Source organism: Trachypithecus francoisi, unplaced genomic scaffold (genome assembly GCF_009764315.1).
Source record: "Trachypithecus francoisi isolate TF-2019V2 unplaced genomic scaffold, Tfra_2.0 Lachesis_group1, whole genome shotgun sequence".
Classification (NCBI taxonomy): Eukaryota; Metazoa; Chordata; class Mammalia; order Primates; family Cercopithecidae; genus Trachypithecus; species Trachypithecus francoisi.
The window spans coordinates 166547277-166570222 of record NW_022681454.1 but is presented as its reverse complement, the minus strand read 5'-3'; the positions used below and the strand labels follow the sequence as shown (position 1 = coordinate 166570222).

The window sequence follows — 22946 nt, the reverse complement described above, 5'->3', positions numbered from 1 at the left end:
TTAGGGCGCCTGTCTTTGTGAATGTTCCACAATTCAGGGTGACATTAATCTTGAGGAAGGAATTCAAATAAACAGCCTAGGTAGTTCGGTATTGACATGAATTTTTAAAATAAAGATTTTTTTAAAAGTTTGCACAGTCGCAAGGTGACAAATGGATGTGCCCAGATTGGCACATTGAGGACAGTAAGCAGACACTTCTTAAAAGAATTTATGGCACTGGTTGGAAAAGACACGTTTGTCTATTTTACATCTTTTATTCCTTCTTACACATGATATTTAGAATTCTGAAGAACTCTTCTTTTTAGACTATAAAGGAGCACTCTAAATGACTTTAGCAAATTCATGAATTCTAAGGAGGAGAAGGGGAAAATAATAGGAAATTCAGTTTCTTTCATTTAGCATCTTGACACAAAAAGAGGCACTCCATATGTGAGTGGTTTAAGAATAGTTTTCCACTTTAAACCTGTTCTTACCCTACCCAACATAGCATGGGGGAAAGCACATTGCTTCTATTTGAACAGCACTGAGGGCTGTTCAATTTATTCCATGGTTCAGAATCCTATTTATTCTCTCTGGGACTCATCACCTCCCCACTCTACCCACTCTCCTTGCCTACCAGAGGATGGAATGACTTCTGGAGAGTACTGCTCTATCAGATGTGACTGTAATCTCTTCTGCCTTTTAAGTAGGAAGCTGGTAGGCAGAGTTTGGAAACTGCTGAACAGAGGCTTTTAACTTTTGGAATTTCTCCTTCTTCCTCATAGGATGTCAGAGCAGAATATTTTGTAACTTGTTTAACTATCAAATGGACCATAGACGCAACCGTTCCTGAGAATCAGTTACCTGAGAGTCATTACTCAAACCGCCTTTCTGGCTGAGCTTTCCAAAGAAGTGGACTTTGTATGGCTGTGGAGGGAGTGAGTGCTTAGTGTGCCCTGAGAAGGCTGCACACATACAGGTGTGTGGGCAAAGCAGTGAATGGCAGGTGGGACAACAGGGAGCCAGGATCCCCCATTCATTCATCTTTCATTCATTCAACAAATATTTATGGAGCACCTACTATATGCTAGACACTATGTCTTTCTGCAAAAGAGCAGTAGCAACACAACAAACCAACAGAATCCTTGTGTCACAGAATTTACTTTCTAGTGGGAGAGATAGATGAGAAACATGATAAAAAAATAAATTGCATGGCTTGTTACATAGTGATGGATGCTAGGGAGAAAAATAAAGGAGGAAAGGGAGTAGGGAGTGTGTAAGTATGCATGTGGATGTGTGTGGGTGTTGTTGCAAATTTATATAGGCTGACTAGGGAAGACCTTACTGAGAAGATGAATTTTTGAGTGAGGACCAGAAGGAAGTAAGGGCGGGAGCCATATGATTTCTGAGACTGAAGGATTCTAAGCTGTAGGAATAGTAAACGCTAAGGTGCTGATGGGTCAGACTGACCTGGCCTGTGTGAAGACTGGTGACGAGGCCAGTGGGCCCTGAGAGGAGGAAGCCAGGGGGTGAGGAGTCAGAGAGGAGGTTGGAGAGGAAACAGGAGGGGTCAGATTGTTTACAATCTTATAGGTAAGGACTTTCATTTTTACCTAGCGGTAGATTGCAGCCAGTGAAAGCTTGGATGGAGGAGGGGTGGCCTCATCTCCGGCTGGTTTTAAGTGGACTCTGTTGAGAATAAACTGAAGCGGGGCGGGCAGAAGCAGGGAGATGAGCCAGGAGACAAGTGCAGTAATCCAGCTGAATTTGTCAGGGAAATGAGTGGTGGTTTATAGGCTGTTTATGGTCTGTAACGTATCCTTTACAAGCTGAGTTCCAAGTACCAGAGCCAAAAATTGCCTCAGCACGTCATTGTTTACCCAGAATCAGGCTGGCACAGACAAGCAGGTGGAAAACTGTTCCAAGTACAAGTGCATAAAGCGGTGAGTTGCCCTGCTTCTTGGCCCAGATCTCCCATAAAGGAATCTTGTGTTTACATTGCTAGAGGTTTGTGGTTCCTTCCCATAATTGCTTGAAAAGAACCACTGAATCTGCATTCCCCTTTTCGCTTTCTCACTACAACAATAATTGACTTATTACATTTATTTAGGAACTTTGCCCATTCTAACAATTAATTTAAAGTTTATAGGAAACTAAAAAGCTCTCTCATATATGAGACTGAATCCTGGAACAGTAAAAGAACATTAGTAAAAAAAACTAGTGAAATCTGAATAAAGTCCTGTTTAGTTAATAGTATTATACTGTTAATTACTTAGCTTGATTAAATATACCACAGTTATGTAGTAAATATAAAATGTTAACATTAGAAGAAGCTGAGTGAAGGGTATATGTGAACTTCCTGCACTATCTTTGCAATGTTTCTGTAAATTTAAAATTATTCCAAAATAAAAAGTTTATTTTAAGAAACCTTCTGAAAGGCAAAAGAAATTGCATGTGTCAACATTTTGAAAGTATTTTTTTGTCAGAGATTAAGTTGGTCGACACATATATTCTGCATTTAAAAAATTTTTTAATCTTTTTTAATGTTGTTGTTGAGACAGAGTCTCACTCTGTCACCCAGGATGGAGTGCAGTGGCGTGATCTCAGGTCTTGGGTCACTGCAACCTCCACCTCCCTGGTTCAAGCGATTCTCCTACCTCAGCCTCCAGAGTAGCTGGGATTACAGGCACATGCCACCATGCCCAGCTAATTTTTGTATTTTCATTAGAGACAGGGTTTCACCATGTTGGCTAGGCTGGTCTTGAACTCCTGACCTCAGGTGATCCACCCGCCTCAGCCTCCCAAAGTGCTAGGATTACAGGCATGAGCCACAGTGCCTGGTCTATCCACTCTTAAAAATATTATTACCCACCTACAATTAGAAAATAATCTTTTTTCATCATTTCATTTAGATTAAGCTGCATTTCAAATCCTTCACTTGCCTCCTGCATTAAATGTACATGTTTCACTTATACTCTCAGAGATCTACTCTGCTTGAGAATCAGATACTTTTAAAAACTAGTATTTAACAGTGCAAACTGTTGTCTTTTATTGATTTCCTTTCTTCTTGCCTTCCTCCCATCCTCTATGTCTTCATTCTCCCATCCTCTATGTCTTCATCACATCTTCACCAAACAAATACAACTGAATGTAACTGGCCCATAAATTATGTCCCCATTTCCTTCCTTCCTAAACTTACATATGACCTTTATTTGTTTACTGTTCTGAGGCTTTGGGGGAAAGAAATTTGCTATTGTGTTAAAAAGGAAAACAAAAATCTGTTGCTGGATGTGGTGGCTCATGCTTGCGATTCCATCAGTTGGGGAGGCTGAGGCAAGAGGAATACTTGAGGCTAGGAGTTCAACATCAGCATGGGCAACATATTGAGACCTTGTCTCTACAAAACATTTAAAAAATTAGCTGGGACTGGTGGTATGAATGTGTAGTCTGGGTTACTCATGAGGCTGAGGTGGGAGGATCACTTGAGTCCAAGAGTTTGAGGCTGCGGTGAGCTATGATCATGCCACTGCACTGCAGCCTGTGTGACAGAGCAAATCCTTGTCTCGGGGAAAAATAAAAAAATCTAATCTTCTTAACGTCTGATTGTTTAAGCCAGAAATAATGAATGCAAATGTCTCCAGGGATAAGGCAAGTGTTGTAAAAGTATGAGGCAATCTAGGGTAATATATATAAACACACTGGCATAGCCTACTTGGGCTTAAGATGGTTCTGATTTTGATTATTCCTGGAAAGTTGTACCTTTCCTAGAACCTCAGTGGAAGATGTGAGTCTATTTAGAAAAGGTGCTATATAAATTCAGATTATGGTTTAATCAGGTAATGTGGGGAAAATGTGACCAGTTGCAGTTTGGAGAACATAGTAACCAGTAGGAAGAAAAATTCATGTTTCCACATAAGGCAGATAAAAGATAGATGAGATTTTAGCTCTGTAGTGAATCACACAATGATACTGTGGGCTCCTCAAGTGTATTTCTTAGTCACTAGGCAGGACAGCATTTGAATCATCATAGAAAGATGACAAGCAGAACCATATATATGTGTGTGTGTGTGTGTGTGTATGTGTGTGTGTGTGTGTATAAAACTGTAGAAGGAACTCACTTCTCATGCCCTCCAACACATTAGGATAAGAAAATTCTTTCTGATACCTGTCTACTTCAAATTTCCACTGCTATGAATTAAGTCTGTGGTAGACAGTTAAATTAATACAAGCAGGCTAATATTACTAATATTCTAGGAAAGTTTTAATAAAATGTTTAAGATGCAAAGGATGAGACCAAATTACTAACTTGAATTAAGCAGATAATGTCAGGACGACATACACATGCAAAAACCATGAGGAGTTAGAGGGTGTAGTGGCAGGATTGACTGTCTCCTTCATTCTGGGTGTCCCAGGTATGAAGAGTGACCCTCTGAACACAACAAGCAGTGCACCTGTGACTTGAACACATCCTCTACAGGGATCTGGAACAGCTCACCCAGGACCATTGCCTGAGTCCGCTGGCCTCTCCTACCATGTCCTGGGATAGCCTTTTCTCAGAGCTCTGCAGCCACAGATACCATCTAGGCAATGGCATCTTCTTTCAGAGACTATAAAACCAAGGATACTGATGGTACTCCTCCACAATGTGAGACAATCAACTCTTGATTTCTGAAAGACTGGAGAAGTGGGATGGTGTGAACATTTAGCCTTGATGCGTTTCCCCCGATATCCTCTGCTAAGAGCAGGTTGAATGGCTAGGATAAGTCCATCCTATCCAATTTTAGTCCTGCTTTAGTACACTCTATTCTATGGAGAAAGGCTATAGTAACAGTATTGAATGGAACCGAACCCAGTGCAATAGTCTTTTCTATGCCAAAAGATAGATACTTTAAATTTGGGACCTGGGGCTATTCAGCTCTTTCCATTCTATTTCCACTGAATAGAAGTGTTCAGAGGTGGAAAGGTTGGTCCTTATTTAAAGAATCAATGTGGCTGCCTGTGTCACAGTTCTGTATATTACAGAAATACATTTCTTTATGATTCTGCACAGCACAGCCTGGAGGGGAAAATAGCCAAGCCCCCTCACTGCCTTGTACTTGCATATACCAATAGCAGCAAGGCTGTGCACCAAGACAGAGGGTTTTTATCACGTATATCAGGTACCCATATTTACGCACTTATATGACAGTTATATTCTCTACAAAAGCCGATGGTGATTTCCCTAATCACAAATAAAAATATTTTCTAGGTATATTTTTAAAATTCATGGTCGGGCATGGTGGCTCATGCCTATAATCCAAACACTTCGGGAGGCCAAGGCAGGAGGACCACCTGAGGTCAGGAGTTTGAGACTGGCCTGGCCAATATGGCAAAACCCCGGCTCTACTAAAAATACAAAAATTAGCTGAGTGTCGTGGTGTGCACCTGTAATTCCAGCTACGCAGGAGGCTGGGGTAGGAGAATCGTTTGAACCTGGGAGGTGGAGCTTGCAGTGAGCCGAGATCACGCCATTGCACTCCAGCCTGGAAGACAGAGCGAGACTCCGTCCCCCTCGAAAAAAAAAAAAAAATCATCTGGGGAATCAACAGTGGTCACTAATTCTGGGTTAGGCTATCAACTCTGAAGGCTAAGTCTAATAATTGCTAAAAAGAGGTTGAACATTCACGTATTTCAGATGATTTAAATGAATGCTACTTGGTTGCAGGGTAAAAGTGAAGGTTTTAGCAGTCCCTCCCACCACCCGAGGCTATGGGGGAGGCACACAGTCTCCCAGGTAGGCGCAGGTTTCAGGCAACCTTTCCTCACCTCCCCCCAGGCAGCAGGCGGGGGCTCCACTGGAGGGTAGTATTTAGGCACGTCCCAGGCCACAGCAGCCATGAACCATTTGAAGTCCTTGCACTTGAGCTGCTTGCGCAGCTCCTTCTGGGCAGAGATGTCCCCCGTGGAGAGATGCCTGTACTCCGGCCGCCGCTGGTAAATGTACTCCGCAAATTCATCCATCCAGGTCTCAGCTACCCGCTTCAGGTTCTGTGCAGCAGGAAAAAAAAACAAAAAAAAGTAATTTATTGGTTTATTCATTCAAAAAGTGGTCTTTGTTGTACCAGAAATTAAAAAAAGAAAAGAAAAAGATAACAGACAACCTCAGGCAGCCCTGGTTGGTGGTTTACCAACAATGAGAGTTTTCGTAACTGCAAGGGGTGTGATACAATTGGCCTGTGGCTTCGCACACATTTCTGCTTCTGGCATGCATGGGGTTCAATTGCCAATTTGGTAGTTAATTTATCAGAGCCAGTAAAGATTCAGCTCACTATTATATCAGTTTTCTCATTCCCTCTGTTATTTCATGATTATACATTTTTTATTTTTTACCTAAAACTAAACGTGTTGAAATTGGAGAGAATGAGATTCCTTTCAGGCATCAAATTGCTTAAAGCATTTCCAGAAACAAGAATCTAAGAAAGAATGAGGACGAACAAGCTATTATCCTTTTCCCCCAACTTTAGAGAGATCACGGAGCATTAGTACATTTAAAACTGTGTGTTCTGATGGTCTATGTGTGCAACACAGATACCAATCAAGATTTAGTAATTGACTGCATGATGAAGTGGGGCTAAAGGAAGCACCAAGTAGCCAGTCTTTTCCACAGATGTGTCCCTGGGGTAAAGGAAGCAGAAGGTCCGTCGTGGGGAATAAGCATGGATCTTAGGTGTAGGAGAGTGTGTGGATTCAGTGTAGGAAGCTCAGTCCTTTTGTCAGTTTTGGAATTGAGCAAGTTACTCATCCATGCTGGGTATCAGATTCCTCACCTGAAAATGGCAACAGTAATACATACCTGCATCACGGGGGTGGCTGTAGGATTAAGTAAAGCCACACCTGCAAAGCACTTAGAATAGATCTCTGGCACATAATAGGTACCACAAATAGTAGAGCTATTATTAGCAGTAAAAAGAGTGCAGGATTGGAAATTGGAGAGCCTGGGTGTCGGGCTGGCCACACATTAATGGAACTGTTCCTGTGGCCTTTAGGAAAGGTGTTAACTGAGATGAGATGCTCTCTGATGGGCCTTCAAGCTCTATGGTGCTAAACAGTAGAGAGAACAATTGCATTTGTGTAGAAGATGCCAGTTTTGATGCCTCCAGCTTAAATGCGCTGCAACACATTTTCATAGGCTGGTGTCCCATAGTCTCTGCTTCTTGTGTCCTGTTCAAGTTCTTATTTCAAGTGCTCAGTTGGTGTGAGCATTGACCCGCTCCTGTTTCTCACTTGCGCTTGGAAGGTAAAATGAGCGCAGTGGCCAGGAACTTTAATGAGATCCAGACATAAGTGACTCAAGTAAAAGCTAGTGATATTTAGGACAAGTGCTTTATCTTGAAAATGGCTACAAAATCCTAATTCAGGCCTGGAACTATGCCCAGAGGTCTGCTGGATTTGGAGACACCATCATTGGTACCTCATTCCTAATGAGACTGTACATTTTCTTACTCCGCTCCACCCACTCTGTGCATTCAGTGTCTCCCAGCGGGCCTCTCCTGTCTGACCTTGTCCCTGCTCTTCATTCTCCGTGCACTCCTTGGGCGCTTTTGGGGGATGGTGGGCACCAGGAAGGGCTCTGTTAACACAGCAAGATGCAGAAAAGAGACAGAGCCACAAAGAAAGCTCTGATGTCTCAGTTCCCTCTGGGTTCCTTTCTTTCTAAGGTGCCTGGGTGCCTAGATAGGAAGACAGGGAAATGACCTTGAGAATGTGAGAACTGTTCCCTGAGAGATTATTACTTGCCATTGCTGTGTACCCTACCATCCTGTCAGCGTTGCCTGGCCCATAATGCTTTCTATTCCTTGGACTCCAGTTTACCTTAACAGATAGATGATCAGAGTCAACATGGTTTGGTAATATTCAAGCCCTTGCCACCAATTCGGAATTGCCTGATTCATTTGAGGACCATAAAGGAAACAGATGATGTCTTGAGAGTCCTGCTCTGGGATGGCACTGTGTACTACATGCATAAAAACTCAGTGTGAGTCTGTAATATCATCTTACTATTTTCATTTCATTTTGACAAACATCCTGTATGAAATGTATTCTATTTTACTTGTCCTCAGGCCACATTTTCTTTTCTTTCTTTCTTTCTTTTTTTTTTTTTTGAGACAGAGTCTCACTCTGTTGCCCAGGCTGGAGTGCAGTGGTGCGATCTTGGCTGACTGCAACTTCTGCCTCCCAGATTCAAGCAATTCTCCTGCCTCAGCCTCCCAAGTATCTGGGATTACAGGCGTGTGCTACCATGCCTGGTTAATTTTTTGTATTTTTAGTAAAGATGGCATTTCACCGTGTTAGCCAGGATGGTCTCGATTTCCTGACCTCATGATCGACCCACCTTGGCCTGTCAAAGTGCTGGGATTACAGTCGTGAGCCACCACACGTGGCCAGGCCAAATTTTTAAATGAGGATTACAATAAAAAAAAAATTAGTTGATAATATTAAAACTTTATAATCAAAATTGATTTTAGACTGTAGTTCCCATCTTTTCACCTAAACTGCAATATTAAATAAAGTGGAAATATTTAATTTTCATCAATTTACACCTCTGTGATAAGTGAAAGTGAATACAGTTGGGGAATAGCAAAAAGCAGAAGCAAATGACCCAGGAATAATGAGAAAGTGACTTTCTTAAGAAAAAATATGCCTTTAAAATTCTGGTAGCTTGCAAAAAAGATCTGTCCTTAAGGACTCTGTTGGATAAGTAAGAATTTTCAGACTATAAGTGCCATGAAGTTAGGGATAGATCTATTTATTTTTGCCTTAAAAGACCTAGCATCTTGTGTGGCTCCAGACACATGTGTGTGCTCATTTGGGCATGCTAATCATTGAATTAATGAAAGACCAGATGATGAAATGAATGTGAACAAATTCATAGTGTGCATATGTATCTATTGATAAAAGCACTGAAATGGGAACAATTAAAAACAAGTGCTGTTGCTAAATGGTAAATTTTTGTTGCTTTGGGTTTTTGAAATAGATATGGCAATTACTGTAAAACTCATAGAGGAACTAACTATTCTGGTGCAGTCAACGGGAAATGGCTCAGAGGATCATGATAAATGCTAACCAGAATAGGCAATATCAATAAGTAAAAGAGATAGGAGTCAGCGTGTTGGAAAGCTGTCACCAAAGGCCAAGTAGCCTCTAGTATAGTTAACTAGGGAACTAACCAGGTAGCTCTGCATCATCGTGTCCTTTTCAAGTTGAAAGACACTAGGTATGCTGATTTCTCAAACACTCCAAAGCAGCCAGGTGCATGGCTCATGCCTGCAATCCTAGCACTTTGGGAGGCTGAGGTGGGTGGATCACCTAAGGTCAAGAGTTTGAGACCAGCCTGGCCAACGTGGTGAAACCCCATCTGTACTAAAAATACAAACTAAAATAAAATAAAAAATTAGCCCAGCGTGGTGGCAGATGCCTGTAATCTCAGCTACTTGGGAGGCTGAGGCAGGAGAATTGCTTGAACCCAGGAGGCAGAGGTTGCAGTGAGCCAGTATCGCACACTGCACTCTAGCCTGGGCAACAAAAGCTAAACTGTCTCAAAAACAAAAACAAAGCCCCCCTCGCAAAAAACCACTCCAAAGCAAGTAGTGGGATCATGGACATATCCAAGGATCATATCATATCATTGATTCCTTTTTTGTAGTTTTATAAGACACAGTAAAACAGAAATAATTGCACAGTAGAACATAATAATTGCAAAGATGGCAATAGTAAGTTTCCCTCTAGCTATGAGTGTTACGTAAACATTTAAACCTAAGTAAAACATCCTCACCATTCTCTAATGTCCTTGTTGGCTCATTAGACATTTTGGATTATAGATGCTCTGTTCTCTGGAATTTACTATCAGGAGAGAAACTTTCTAAAGTGTCAATTATTACATTCAAGGAATAGCCCTGACTTCTCAACTATCCAGGTGGCTGGCCAGATAAAATCTTTCTGAGGTCCTTATTCTGGAAATAATAAAACATTGTGTTAGTTTGTCACTGGAATTATAAATCAGTACTTAACTTTGGGGAAAACATTGATACCACAGCTGAGAGATATTGCAAACAGTTGCAAAAAGAGAGTTTCATTGGTCTTTTATAGATTGTAGAGTAAATTGACCCACTCCAGGAAAGAGTACAATCATATACTCATTGGAGTTCATTGGGGTATTTATGTAGGAGCATGCATACCACACATTCACATACACAGAGATAGTGGAGTAGGAGCAAAGCAATATTTCTCACTTAAACACTTACAGCTGTGTAAACATGTGCAGAATCATGACATGGAAACATCCAATAACAGCTTGTGCCAGAGATGGTAAAAGAGAAAATAAATCAATCTGAGTAGTCCTATCTTTCTCTGAGATTGAATGAACACTGGTGGACCTGCTAAGATGTCCAAAAAAAAAAAAAAAGTTATCAAGGGGAAAGAAAGAGAGTCAAGCATGAATGCCGGGAGATCTATACATGTAATTATTTACTCTTGAACTATCAGATGTTGCATCTCTAGAGGTTGCCTTATATACACAGAGCCAGGTGTTAGCTGGAGTTCTTGTTTTTTAAGGTTTAAATAAAAGTACTTTAGCCTCAAGTTGCATGTCCCTGTCCTCCTGAAGATTTCTGTGGATTCCCAGGGGTGTTCACACATTCATCCTTCACTTCGATTTTCTGTTTGTGATCCTTCTCTCCTCCTGGCATCTTGCCCCCAGCTTGCTGTCTACCTTTTGTCCTGTAGAGACTTGAATGGGGTTCACAGGTATTTTCCCTCACCTCTCAAATGTCTCTTGGTACATCAACTGGGCATAAGTTTTACTGAAGATTTTCGGGCAGTAGCTGAGACTTAGATAACAAAACAGCACAGATGATGATGTAAGATGAAGTATTTCTCCCCTTGGATTCTTTTCCTTTGGCTGCTAAAGGGAATTTCTTTCTGGCTAAAATTTCCTCCTCTGTCTTTTAGCTTCCTGCCATGGTTCTGCCCAACTCAAAAATCTCTCTCTTATGTCTCTTTTGTAGGACTGTACCAGAATGTAACAATTTCTTCTTCCTTTTCATGCCTGGCAACTCATCTTTCTCATTGTCTGTCCTTGCTTATCCTGGCCAAACCATGTTGGCTACCTTTCCATAACCAAAATGGACTGCTGAACAGGATAATTCTCCAAAAAGAAATTAAACAACTGGCCCTTGGATAACACCCCACCTCCAATTTTTTGTTAGATACAGGTTGCGCACTGTTTCAGACATTCCACAATAGGTCCCTAACGGGTATCTTAAATTTTATTCTCCTACATACAATCTCTGCTTATGTAAACTGTTCTGTTCATCATCCCTGAAAAAATGCAACTACTCTCTGCACTTGTCTGTCTGTACAGGTTCTCCTGATTCAATGTCCTCTCCTATTTGTCTGATCCCACCCACTCTTTGAAACGCTTTTCTTTTTCCTTTCAGTTAGACTTGCCAGATAAAATATGTGGCACATAGTTAAAATTGAATTTCACATAAACAACGAATAATTTGTGTATTAGTCTATTTTGCGCTGCTGATAAAGACATACCCAAGACTGGATAACTTATAAAGAAAAAGAGGTTAATGTACTCATAGTTCCATGTGACTGGGGAGGCCTCACAATCATGGTGGAAGGTGAAAGGCACATCTTACGTGGCAGCGGCAAGAGACACTCAGAGTGCCAATTGAAAGGGGTTTTCCCTTATAAAACCATCAGATCTCATGAGACTTAATCACCACCATGGGAACAGTATGGGGGAAACTGCTTCCATGATTCAATTATCTCCCACTGGCTCCCTCCCACAACACGTGGGAATTATGGGAGCTACAATTCAAGATGAGATTTTTGTGCAGACACAGCCAAACCATATCAGTTTGCAAATATAATTAATACTTGTATTATTAATGTTATATGGGACATACTTGTACTAAATTATTTGTCATTTATCTGAAATTCAAATTAGTGAGGCATGTTATGTTTTTACTTGCTAAATAATGGCAATCCTACTCCTGATGTATGTAATTTGCATATAACATGTGCTCTATGAATGTTTTTTAATTCATCGAGTGACCATCTATGCAGATTCTGGCATGTCTTGTTATTGCCAATACATAAAGAATGTTTTGTTTTTGTGGAAATTATTCCAGAGAAGTTTGAAGCAGTTCTTTGCAGAGAAGCCTGCCATAACACACAGCTGATACAATATAAACACACAATCCCACTGCTTTTTGTTTTCTAAGAGGTGGGATCCTGCTGGTCCTCTATCTGTGAAGCAAACAGGGAAGCAGTCACAGAATTTAAGGAAACAGCAGGACTAATTGGTAGCTAGAGGTGAGGCTCAACATGGCCAGAATGAACTGTTTAGGGCTTAATGCTAACCTCAGTGTGAAAATAAGTAGGTGAAGGCTTTCTGTTTCTGTACATCTGAGTTGGCTTTCATCTGGGCCCCACGTTTAGTGTGGACAAGGGAAAGTGAGAGGACCCAAACCCATTCAGGTTGGATCCAAGAGGTTTTCATATGGTGGGGATGTACCCAGCATGGGACTCATGTAAGAGACTGATAAAGATAGCTACTAGAGCTGAGGAATATATTTACTTTTTGCTGTAGAAAGCCAATGAAGGATTCTTCTACTTTAAAAATCCGTGGACCTTCATTTCTTGAATGATAAATGAAATAAAAACTGTTGTTCAGAGCATCTTCTATGTACAAGACGTTAACAGTATTCTCTATTCTTATGTCACCTGTTTGTGGTTCTTTGTCTATCATATATGTTCCTCTGTTCAACCCAAGCTGGTATTAATCTGTCCTTTCTATGTTGCTCAAATATTTATTAACACGTTCAGCCTTACATTAGAGGTCTTTAGAATTCAAGTCTTGTTTTCTTTGTGCTATCAACACTAAATCTTTCCATAATTCTAATACTCATCAGGTCTTTGAATTGATATTTTACCAGGAACATTAAATGACATTTCTAGCTCAGTTCATAAAAACATTATTTCCAGCTGGACTGATCACTGTTAGTGTACAGCATGAGGAAAATTGATAGTTTAACTTTTCCTGCTGGTTTATGAAACTGCATAAATCTACCCACTAATTATTATTATTTTTACCAGCAACATTTTAGATCTTACTGCTAGACTATTCAATCCCTGTTCAGTTTCTCAGTGTATTATTTGGGAGTCAACTGTATCTGTATTATTTGGGCCATCTTACCTCAGTAGAGTGTTCTTATTTCTTTGTGCAAAGTGTGATTATTATATGTGTACTGGCAAGATCCTGCTTCACAAATTGTGCTTGTGTCAATATTAAGCTATTGTATTATGGTGGATTGTGTTACAGTGAATCCTCTTTCTTGACACACACACACACACACACACACACGTTTTTTCCCCTGAAACTGATGATATCTAGCAAAGCCAGTCCCACATAGAAACAGTTTCTAATTTGTCACAGTCACTCCTACAGCAAGGTGTATCCATATCCCCTGATTTTAAATTTCTGCTTTTATTTGAATGTATTTCTTGTCTCCTCTTTGATGCTTAAGAGTGCCTTTGTGGTTCAGTAGTCCCACCCCACAGCCCTTTTATCATTGATAATATGATAATGTCATCATGGGTACAGCTCAAAGAGAATCTCTTTAAGACAGCCCCAACCTCACTACAATTATTCAGCCTAGCTCTACTTTTCTCTGATCTGAGCACTTCTTTGAAGTCAGTGGGAAACTTTCAGCATAAGGAGAGGAGGCTAATCTAGTCCTACAAAGGGAGCTTCTCTGACCGGCAATTTCCTTTTCCTTCTTCCCCAAGGCTGTGTGAGCTGTTTGTAGGTGGTTATCTTCTTTGGGCTGTCACGAACAAGGGTTAGCTTTCTCTTTGATTTTATATCTCTATTGTATTTTTGCCCAAATACTTTGGATATCTATGGTGGTGTTTATGATGGCATTTATGTAGCCTTTAGATATAAGATAAACAAACAAACAAACAAACAAATAAGCAAAAACCCCAAATAAGCTAACAATGTGTCTTAAAAAATGCTGGTAAGCCTAATTTTAAAATCAGCTTTATTGAGGAGTAGTTGATTTACAAGAAAACTGCTCATATTTAAAGTGAATAGTTTGGTATATGTTGACATATGTATATACCATATTAGTAGAATCATCACCACTATCAAGATAAGGGAACATGTCCATCACCTGCAAAGGTTTCTTCATGCCTTTTTGAAATCCCTTTCCCGATCTCCTTTCTGTGGCATTTCTATGTCCCCAGACAACCACTGATGTACTATTTTTCACTATAGTTGAATTTGTATTTTTTAGAATTTTATATAAATAGAATCATACATTATGTGCTCTTTTTGTCTGGCTTCTTTCACTTAGTATAAGTATTTTTATCTTTATCCATGTAGCTGGAGCTGCATGTATTCATTCTTATTGTATTCTTTTTATTTATTTATTTTTTTTTGAGATGGAATTTCACTCTTTTTGCCCAGGCTGGAGTGCAATGGCATGATCTCGGCTCACCACAACTTTCACTTCCTGGGTTTAAGTGATTCTTCTGCCTCAGCCTCCCAAGTAGCTGGGATTACAGGTGTACACCACCAGATCTGGCTAATTTTGTGTTTTTTGAGTAGAGACGGAGTTTCACCAAGTTGGTCAGGCTGGTCTTGAACTCCTGACCTCAGGTGATCCGCCTGTGTCAGCCTCCCAAAGTGCTGGGATTATAGGCATGAGCCACTGTGCCCAGCCCATTCTTATTGTATTCTATCACATGAAAAAACTACAATTTGCTTATCCATTTACCTGTTGATGAACACTTGGGTTGTTTCCAGTTTGGGGCTATTACAAATAAAGCTGTACAAACAGTTACTTTGATAGAGTAAATAATAGAGGTCTAAACCCTCTTATTTCTAGGATTATAGGTGTCGAACCTACTCCTGAGAACCCAAATTTCTCCGTGCTACCTATCACACTCTATCCTAAAGTAAGGTCAGCTAAATAAGCTATCGGGCCCATACCCCGAAAATGTTGGTTACACCCTTCCCGTACTAATTAATCCATTAGCCCAACTTATTATTCACCTTACCATAATCATAGGCACTCTCATCACATCACTAAGCTCACACTGATTCCTCGCCTGAGCAGGCCTAGAAGTAAATATACTAGCCTTTACTCCAATCCTAATTAAAAAAACAAACCCCCGTTCCACAGAAGCTGCTACTAAATATTTCCTCGTACAATCCACCGCATCTATAATTCTCATGGTAGCAATCATTTCTAACAACCTACTCTCCGGACATTGAACCATAATAAGCAACACCGATCAATTCTCATCTATAATCATAACAATAGCCCTCATTATAAAACTAGGAATAGCCCCCTTCCACTTTTGAATTCCAGAAATCACCCAAGGAACACCCTTGATTCCTGGCCTACTTCTCCTCACATGACAAAAACTAACCCCTATCTCAATTATATATCAAATCCACCCATCAGTTGATGTAAATATTCTACTAACCCTTTCAATCTTATCTATCATAATAGGCAGCTGAGGGGGTCTCAACCAAACACAACTATGTAAAATTCTGGCATACTCCTCAATTACACACATAGGCTGAATCATGATAACATTAACATACAATCCGGATATCACAATCTTTTACCTAACTGTATACATTATCCTAACAACCACTGGGTTTCTAGCCCTAAACCTAAACTCAAATACCACAACCCTCATACTATCCTGCACCTGAAACAAATTAACTTGACTAATGCCATTAATATCATCTACTCTTCTATCCATAGGAGGCTTACCTCCATGAACCGGCTTCCTGCCCAAATGAATTACCATTCAAGAACTTACAAATAACAACTTCATCATTCCTATCATTATAGTTATTATAACCCTACTTAACTTGTATTTCTACATACACTTAATCTATGCTACCTCCATAACACTACTCCCCACATCTAATAATGTAAAAATAAAATGACAATTTGAAAACACAAAACCTACACTTCTCATCCCCCCGCTCATTATCCTCACTACCTTCCTCTTACCAATCTCTCCACTAACCCTATTTGCTAGAAATTTAGGTTAAATAAGACTGAGAGCCTTCAAAGCCCTTAGCAAGTTAAACTATACTTAATTTCTGAAATATATGAGGACTGCAAAATTCTACTCTGCATCAAGTGAACGCAAATCAATTACTTTAATTAAGCTAAGCCCTTGCTAGATCAATGGGACTCAAACCCACAAAAATTTAGTTAACAGCTAAATACCCTAATCACTAGCTTTAATCTACTTCTCCCGCCGCAGGGAAAAAAGGCAGGAGAAGCCCCGGCAGAAGTTTTAAACTGCCCCCTTTGAATTTGCAATTCAACATGAAAATCACCTCGGGGCCGGTAAAAAGAGGGCTTAACCTCTGTCCTTAGATTTACAGCCTAATGCTTACTCAGCCGTTTTACCTTTTTCCCACCTATGTTCATCAACCGTTGGTCATTCTCGACAAACCACAAGGATATTGGAACCTTGTATTTACTATTCGGCGCATGAGCTGGAGTCATAGGCATAGCTCTAAGCCTTCTTATTCGAGCTGAACTAGGGCAACCCGGCAACTTGTTAGGCAACGACCATATTTACAACGTTATTGTTACAGCCCACGCATTTGTTATAATTTTCTTTAGAGTTATACCCATCATCATCGGAGGCTTCGGAAACTCACTAGTACCCCTGATAATCGGCGCTCCTGACATAGCATTTCTCCGCTTGAATAATATAAGCTTCTGACTCCTTCCTCCATCCCTCCTACTTCTACTCGCATCCGCCATAGTAGAAGCCGGTGCCGGAACGGGTTGAACAGTCTATCCCCCTTTAGCAGGAAATTTCTCTCACCCAGGAGCCTCTGTAGATCTAACCATCTTCTCACTTCACCTGGCAGGCATTTCCTCTATCTTAGGGGCCATTAATTTCATCACAACTATCATTAATATAAACCCCCCTGCAATGTCTCAATATCAAACCCCTCTATTTATTTGATCAGTCTTAATCTCAGCAATCCTACTGCTCCTCTCTTTACCAGTATTAGCCGCCGGCATCACAATACTACTAACGGACCGTAATCTTAACACTACATTCTTTGATCCTGCCGGAGGAGGAGACCCCACCTTGTACCAACACTTATTTTGATTTTTCAGCCACCCTGAGGTTTATATTCTTATTCCACCTGGGTTTGGAATAATTTCTCACATTGTGACATACTACTCTAGACAAAAAGAACCGTTCGGGTATATAGGTATAGTTTGAGCTATAACGTCAATTGGGTTTTTAGGCTTTATTGTATGGGCCCGTCACATATTTACAGTAGGCATAGACGTAGATACACGAGCCTACTTCACCTCCGCCACTATAATTATTGCAATTCCCACTGGCGTTAAAGCCTTTAGCTGACTTGCTACACTTCACGGAGGTAACATCAAGTGATCCCCTGCAATACTTTGAGCCTTGGGTTTTATTTTTCTCTTTACCGTAGGGGGCTTGACTGGTATTGTATTAGCAAACTCATTACTAGATATCGTACTACACGATACATACTATGTTGTAGCCCACTTTCACTACATTTTATCAATAGGACCTGTGTTCGCTATTATAGGGAGATTCATTCACTGGTTTCCCCTATTTTCAGGCTATACGCTAGACCAGGCCTGAGCCAAAATCCACTTCGCTACTACATTTGTAGGCGTAAATTTAACCTTCTTTCCACAACACTTTCTAGGCTTGTCCGGAATACCTCGACGCTATTCTGATTATCCTGATGCCTATACCACATGAAATATTATATCATCTATAGGTTCTTTCATTTCCCTAATAGCAGTAATATTAATAGTATATATAACCTGAGAAGCCTTTGCCTCAAAGTGTAAAATCCTATTAATAGAACAACCCTCTACTAACCTAGAGCGACTGCACGGCTGCCCTCCACCATACCACACATTTGAAGAACCAACCTATATCAAAACTAAATAAAAAAGGAAGGAATCGAACCTCCTAAAATTGGTTTCAAGCCAACGCTATAACCTCTATAACTTTTTCAATAAGATATTAGAAAAATTATTTCGTAGCTTTGTTAGAACTAGATTATAGGTTAAACCCTATGTATCTTATATGGCTCACCCAGTTCAACTAGGTTTACAAGATGCCACATCCCCTATTATAGAGGAGCTAATCGCCTTTCATGATCACGCTTTTATAATCGTATCCTTAATTAGCTTTCTAGTCTTATATATTCTATCTTCAATACTCACAACAAAACTAACCAACACTAACATCACAGATGCCCAAGAAATAGAAACTATTTGAACTATTTTACCCGCGATCATTTTAGTCTTAATCGCCCTCGCATCCCTACGCATCCTTTACTTAACAGACGAAATTAAGAATCCCTCCTTTACTATCAAATCAATTGGACATCAGTGATACTGAACGTACGAATAAACAGATTATGGAGGGTTAATCTTTAACTCTTACATACTCCCTCCACTATTCTTAAACCCAGGAGATCTTCGACTTCTAGAAGTTGACAACCGAGTAGTTCTTCCAATTGAAGCCCCTGTCCATACAATAATTACATCTCAAGCCATCTTACACTCATGAACTATCCCCACACTACGCCTAAAAACAGATGCAGTCCCCAGGCGCTTAAACCAAGCTACATTCACTGCTATACGACCAGGCGTCTATTACGGACAGTGTTCAGAAATTTGCGGCGCCAATCACAGCTTTATGCCTACTGTCGCAGAACTAATCCCACTAAAAATTGTTGAAATAGGACCCGTGTTTACCCTATAAACATATCACCCCCCCAACCCCTTCCCCATAACTTCTTAAAATACTCTTACAGACTCACTGTATAGCTATTCCAGCATTAACCTTTTAAGTTAAAAGATTGAGAAAAATCCTCTCTGCAGTGAAACGCCTCAACTAAATACATCTACATGGTTCACCATCATCACAAACATACTCCCCACACTATATAGAGTGGTGGAATAAAAGTGGAATCATATAATTAAGCCAGATGTCATTAGGAGAGCTGAGAGGGCTCCTGTTAGTGGTCAGGAGGTTTGACTATATGGAGGTCAGGAGGTTTGACTAGGTTTGACTATATGGTAAGCATTAGATTGGTGAGTCATTAAGTGTTGTCATGTAGATAAAGACTGACCAAGAGTATGAAAACGTAGGCTTGGATTAGAGCAACTGCGATGTCTAGGATTGTTAACAATACCAGGAGCATGAAGATTAGTGAGGTGGCAGGGAAGTTAATGGTTGATAACGCTAGTATGGTGTTTCTGATCAGGTGCATTAACAGGTGGCCTGCGGTTAGGCGTATAGCTAAGGCGACTGGTTGAATAAATAAGCTAATAGTTTCAATGACTACCAGTATGGGGATAAGAGGTGTGGGTGTACCCTGTGGTAGAAAGTGAGCTAAGGAACTTTTAGTCTTAGAGCGAAGTCCTGTAACTACTGCACCTGCTCACAGGGGGATTGCTATAGCTAGGCTTATAGATAGTTGGGTGGACTATTAACTAACATATTAACAATATATCAGTGATGACGTGATGTTATCCGAGAAAGTACCTATCAAGGCCACCATACAACACCGGTACAAAAAAGTCTTCATTATGGGATAGTTTTATTTATCATCTCAGAGATTTTCTTCTTCACCGGCTTCTTCTGAGCATTTTACCACTCAAGCCTTGCTCCCACCCCACACCTAGGAGGACACTGACCACCAACAGGCATCACCCCTCTAAACCCTCTAGAAGTACCTCTTTTAAATACCTCTGTATTACTAGCATCAGGAGTTACAATTACCTGAGCTCATTACAGCTTAATAGAAAGCAATTGAAAACAAATAATCCAAGCCCTACTCACTACAATTTTACCAGGTATCTACTTCACCTTACTACAAATCTCAGAATACTTTGAAGTACCCTTTACTATTTCCGATGGCATCTAAGGCTCAACATTTTTTATTGCTACTGGCTTCCACGGATTCCATGTCATCATTGGATCCACATTCCTCATTATCTGCTTTATTCGTCAACTATTATACCATTTTACATCAAACCACCATTTTGGTTTTGAAGCCGCCGCTTGATACTGACACTTTGTAGATGTCGTTTGACTGTTTCTCTATATTTCTATCTATTGATGAGGGTCATGAGGGTCCTGTTCTTTTAGTATAATTAGTACAGTTGTTTTCCAATCAACTAGTTTCGATAGCATTTGAAAAAGAGTAATCAACCTAGTATTAGCTTTAACAATTAACACTCTTCTAACCTTGCTACTAATAATCATCATGTTCTGATTGCCTCAACTCAATTCCTATACAGAAAAAACTAGTCCTTACGAATGCGGTTTTGACCCGCTAAACTCTGCTCGTATTCCTTTCTCCATAAAATTTTCCTAGTTGCCATTACCTTCCTATTATTTGATTTGGAAATTGCCCTACTACTACCCTTACCATGAGCCCTCCAAACAACAAACCTCCCCATAATAACTAAGGCATCCATCATATTAATCATCATTCTAGTCCTTAGTCTGGCCTACGAATGCACTCAAAAAGGACTAGACTGAACTGAATTGGTAAGTAGTTTAAACAAAACAAATGATTTCGACTCATTAGATTATGATAACCATACTAACCAAATGCCCCTTATCTATATAAATATTGCGCTAGCATTTACCATTTCACTCCTAGGCATATTAATCAGAGTTACTTACTTACTAGTCTTTTATGGACATTTGCCTTCATTTCTGCTGGATAAAAATATTGAAGTGGAATGGCTAGGTTGTACTCTAGGTATGTGTCTAACTTCTAAAGAAACTTCTGAATTGTTTTCCAAAGTGGTTGTACCATTTTACATTCCCATTAGCATTGTATGAGATTTCCAGTTACTCCAACACAATTGGTGTGGTCAGTCTTTTTAATTTTGGCCATTATAAAAGCATGTAGTACATCTCATTGTGGTTTTAATTTATATTTTCCTAATGACTAATGATGCTAATCGTTTTTTCATGTCCTTATTTGCCACCTGGATATCTTCTTTAGTAAAATGTCTTTCAAATTGCTTACCCATTTTAAAAATTGGGCTGTTTTCTTATTATTAAAATTTGAGAATTCTTTATGTATTATGGATAGAAACCTTTGGCCAGAAATGTGATTTGCAAATACTCTTTTCAGTCCTTGTCTTTTTATTCTCCTAACAGTGCCTTTGAAGAATAGGTGGTTTTAATTTCAATGAAGTTCAATTTGTCAGTTTTTTCTATGTGTCATACCTAAGAGACTTTTGCCTAACCTCACAAAAATTTTTCTTCTTTGTTTTTGTATTCTAGAAATATTATAATTATATCCTTTACATTTAAAGCTATGATTGATTTTGCATAAATTTTTGTATGTGGTGCAAGATATAGATTAATGTTTGTTTATTTACTTCTCTGGATATGAACGTCTAATTGTTCTAGCATCAATTGTTGAAAAAATAATGTTTTCTCCAATTTCTCCATAAAGGTATAATTGATTGACCTTTATGTAAATCAATTGACCATTTGCAAGAATCCATTTCTGAGCTGTCTCTTCTCTTCCAGAAATAGATTCTTGCATGTATCAATCAGGTTGTGTGTTTGTTGTTGCTAAGTTGTAGGAGTTCTTTCTATATTCTGGATATTAAGCATTTATCAGATGTATGATTTGCATTTTTTTCTCTCATTCTGTGAGCTGGATTTTCATGCTGTGAACAGTGTGCTTTGGTGTACAAGCTTGCCTAAGTTTTGAGCTTCAAATGTGCCACCTGAGGTAATCATGTCCCTGAAGATAAAATTAGTCTGAATGTTGTCGATGAAAGACTATTAAGTAGAAACAACTGTATTCATTATCTATTGGTAAATAACACCCTATCTCACACCTGAGTGGCTTAAAACAATAATAAACATTTTTTATCCTTCACAGTTTCTGTGGGTCAGGAACTTGGGAATAAAACAGGCTGTACAATCTGGATCAGATTTCTCATGAATTCCAGTCAGATTTTGGCTGAGGTAGCAGTAATCTTAAGTCTTCGATTGGGCTGGAAGATCTTTTTCCAAGGTGTCTCACTAAGTGTTTGTAAAATTGGTGCTTGCTGTGAGCACTGAGTAGGAGGACTCGGCTTTCTTTCTCCCACATGGGTCGTTCTACAGGGCTGCTTGAGTATCCTCACGACTTGGTGCTGGCTTCTCCCAAAGCAAGTCATCCAAGAGAACAAGGAGAAAGCTGCAATGCCTGTTATGCTGTTATGTACCCTTGGAAGTAAAAAACAAACAAACACACACACAAAAAACCATAATAGGACTACAATGAAAGTATGATCGCTAATTTTTATATATCCCTTAAGATGGTACTTGTTTGTTTTGGCTGGGTTTGAGGGCCAGAATATGCTGGAATAATTTTACATGATTGATTTTTTGAAACCCTGGAAAAGTGGAGATAATCAGAAGCTGGAACTGTTGAAGAGAGACCATAGAAACACAGGTCATTTGTGTCCAAGTGAGTATGGATGGCCCACAGGCAGGAGACAGCCATCCTGACTTAGTCTACCCAGGACCCAGAGAAGTTCTGGCACTTTAATGACTGAAGTCTTGGTTCCTCCAGACTCAGCATTGTGAGTTAGTGGCTGATGCTCTTGTGAGTGATGGTGGAGGTATGACTTCACCTGCAACTTCATGGGCAGGAGACAGAGGCAAGTGAAAACAAACAAAAGAAGCAAATCCGGGGTGGTGTAGTGTGGGTATGCTTCTGACAAGTGGGTGCACAAGGATATGTGATGGAGGCTTTTGGGGATGTCCATAGATGATTGGAGGACAATCTGAATGTGTTCTTCCTGGTAATCAAGCCAATGGTGCCT

At 39.9% G+C, this 22946-nt stretch overlaps 1 protein-coding gene, 2 long non-coding RNA genes and 1 pseudogene across 4 annotated transcripts in view; 2 read left to right on the top strand and 2 right to left on the bottom strand.

The window, feature by feature from the left end:
• GALNTL6 (polypeptide N-acetylgalactosaminyltransferase like 6) overlaps positions 1 to 22946 on the bottom strand; it is a 1250966-nt gene that overhangs the window by 75698 nt on the left and 1152322 nt on the right. For both annotated transcript variants that reach the window (XM_033215693.1, XM_033215694.1), the window contains exon 9: positions 5785 to 6006. In XM_033215693.1, the coding sequence (XP_033071584.1) occupies positions 5785 to 6006 (222 nt within the window). The remainder of the gene's footprint in view (positions 1 to 5784; positions 6007 to 22946) is intronic.
• LOC117086128 overlaps positions 1 to 22946 on the top strand; it is a 33818-nt gene that overhangs the window by 548 nt on the left and 10324 nt on the right. The window contains exons 2-3 of the long non-coding RNA XR_004438209.1: positions 1880 to 1887; positions 19044 to 19125. This is a non-coding gene — a long non-coding RNA (uncharacterized LOC117086128). The remainder of the gene's footprint in view (positions 1 to 1879; positions 1888 to 19043; positions 19126 to 22946) is intronic.
• On the bottom strand, positions 7426 to 17880 carry LOC117086127. The gene is made up of 3 exons (XR_004438208.1): positions 17739 to 17880; positions 11071 to 11074; positions 7426 to 7460 (listed from the first exon to the last, which is right to left on the bottom strand). It is a non-coding gene; the product is annotated as an uncharacterized LOC117086127 (long non-coding RNA).
• On the top strand, positions 18172 to 18863 carry LOC117086123 (annotated as a pseudogene).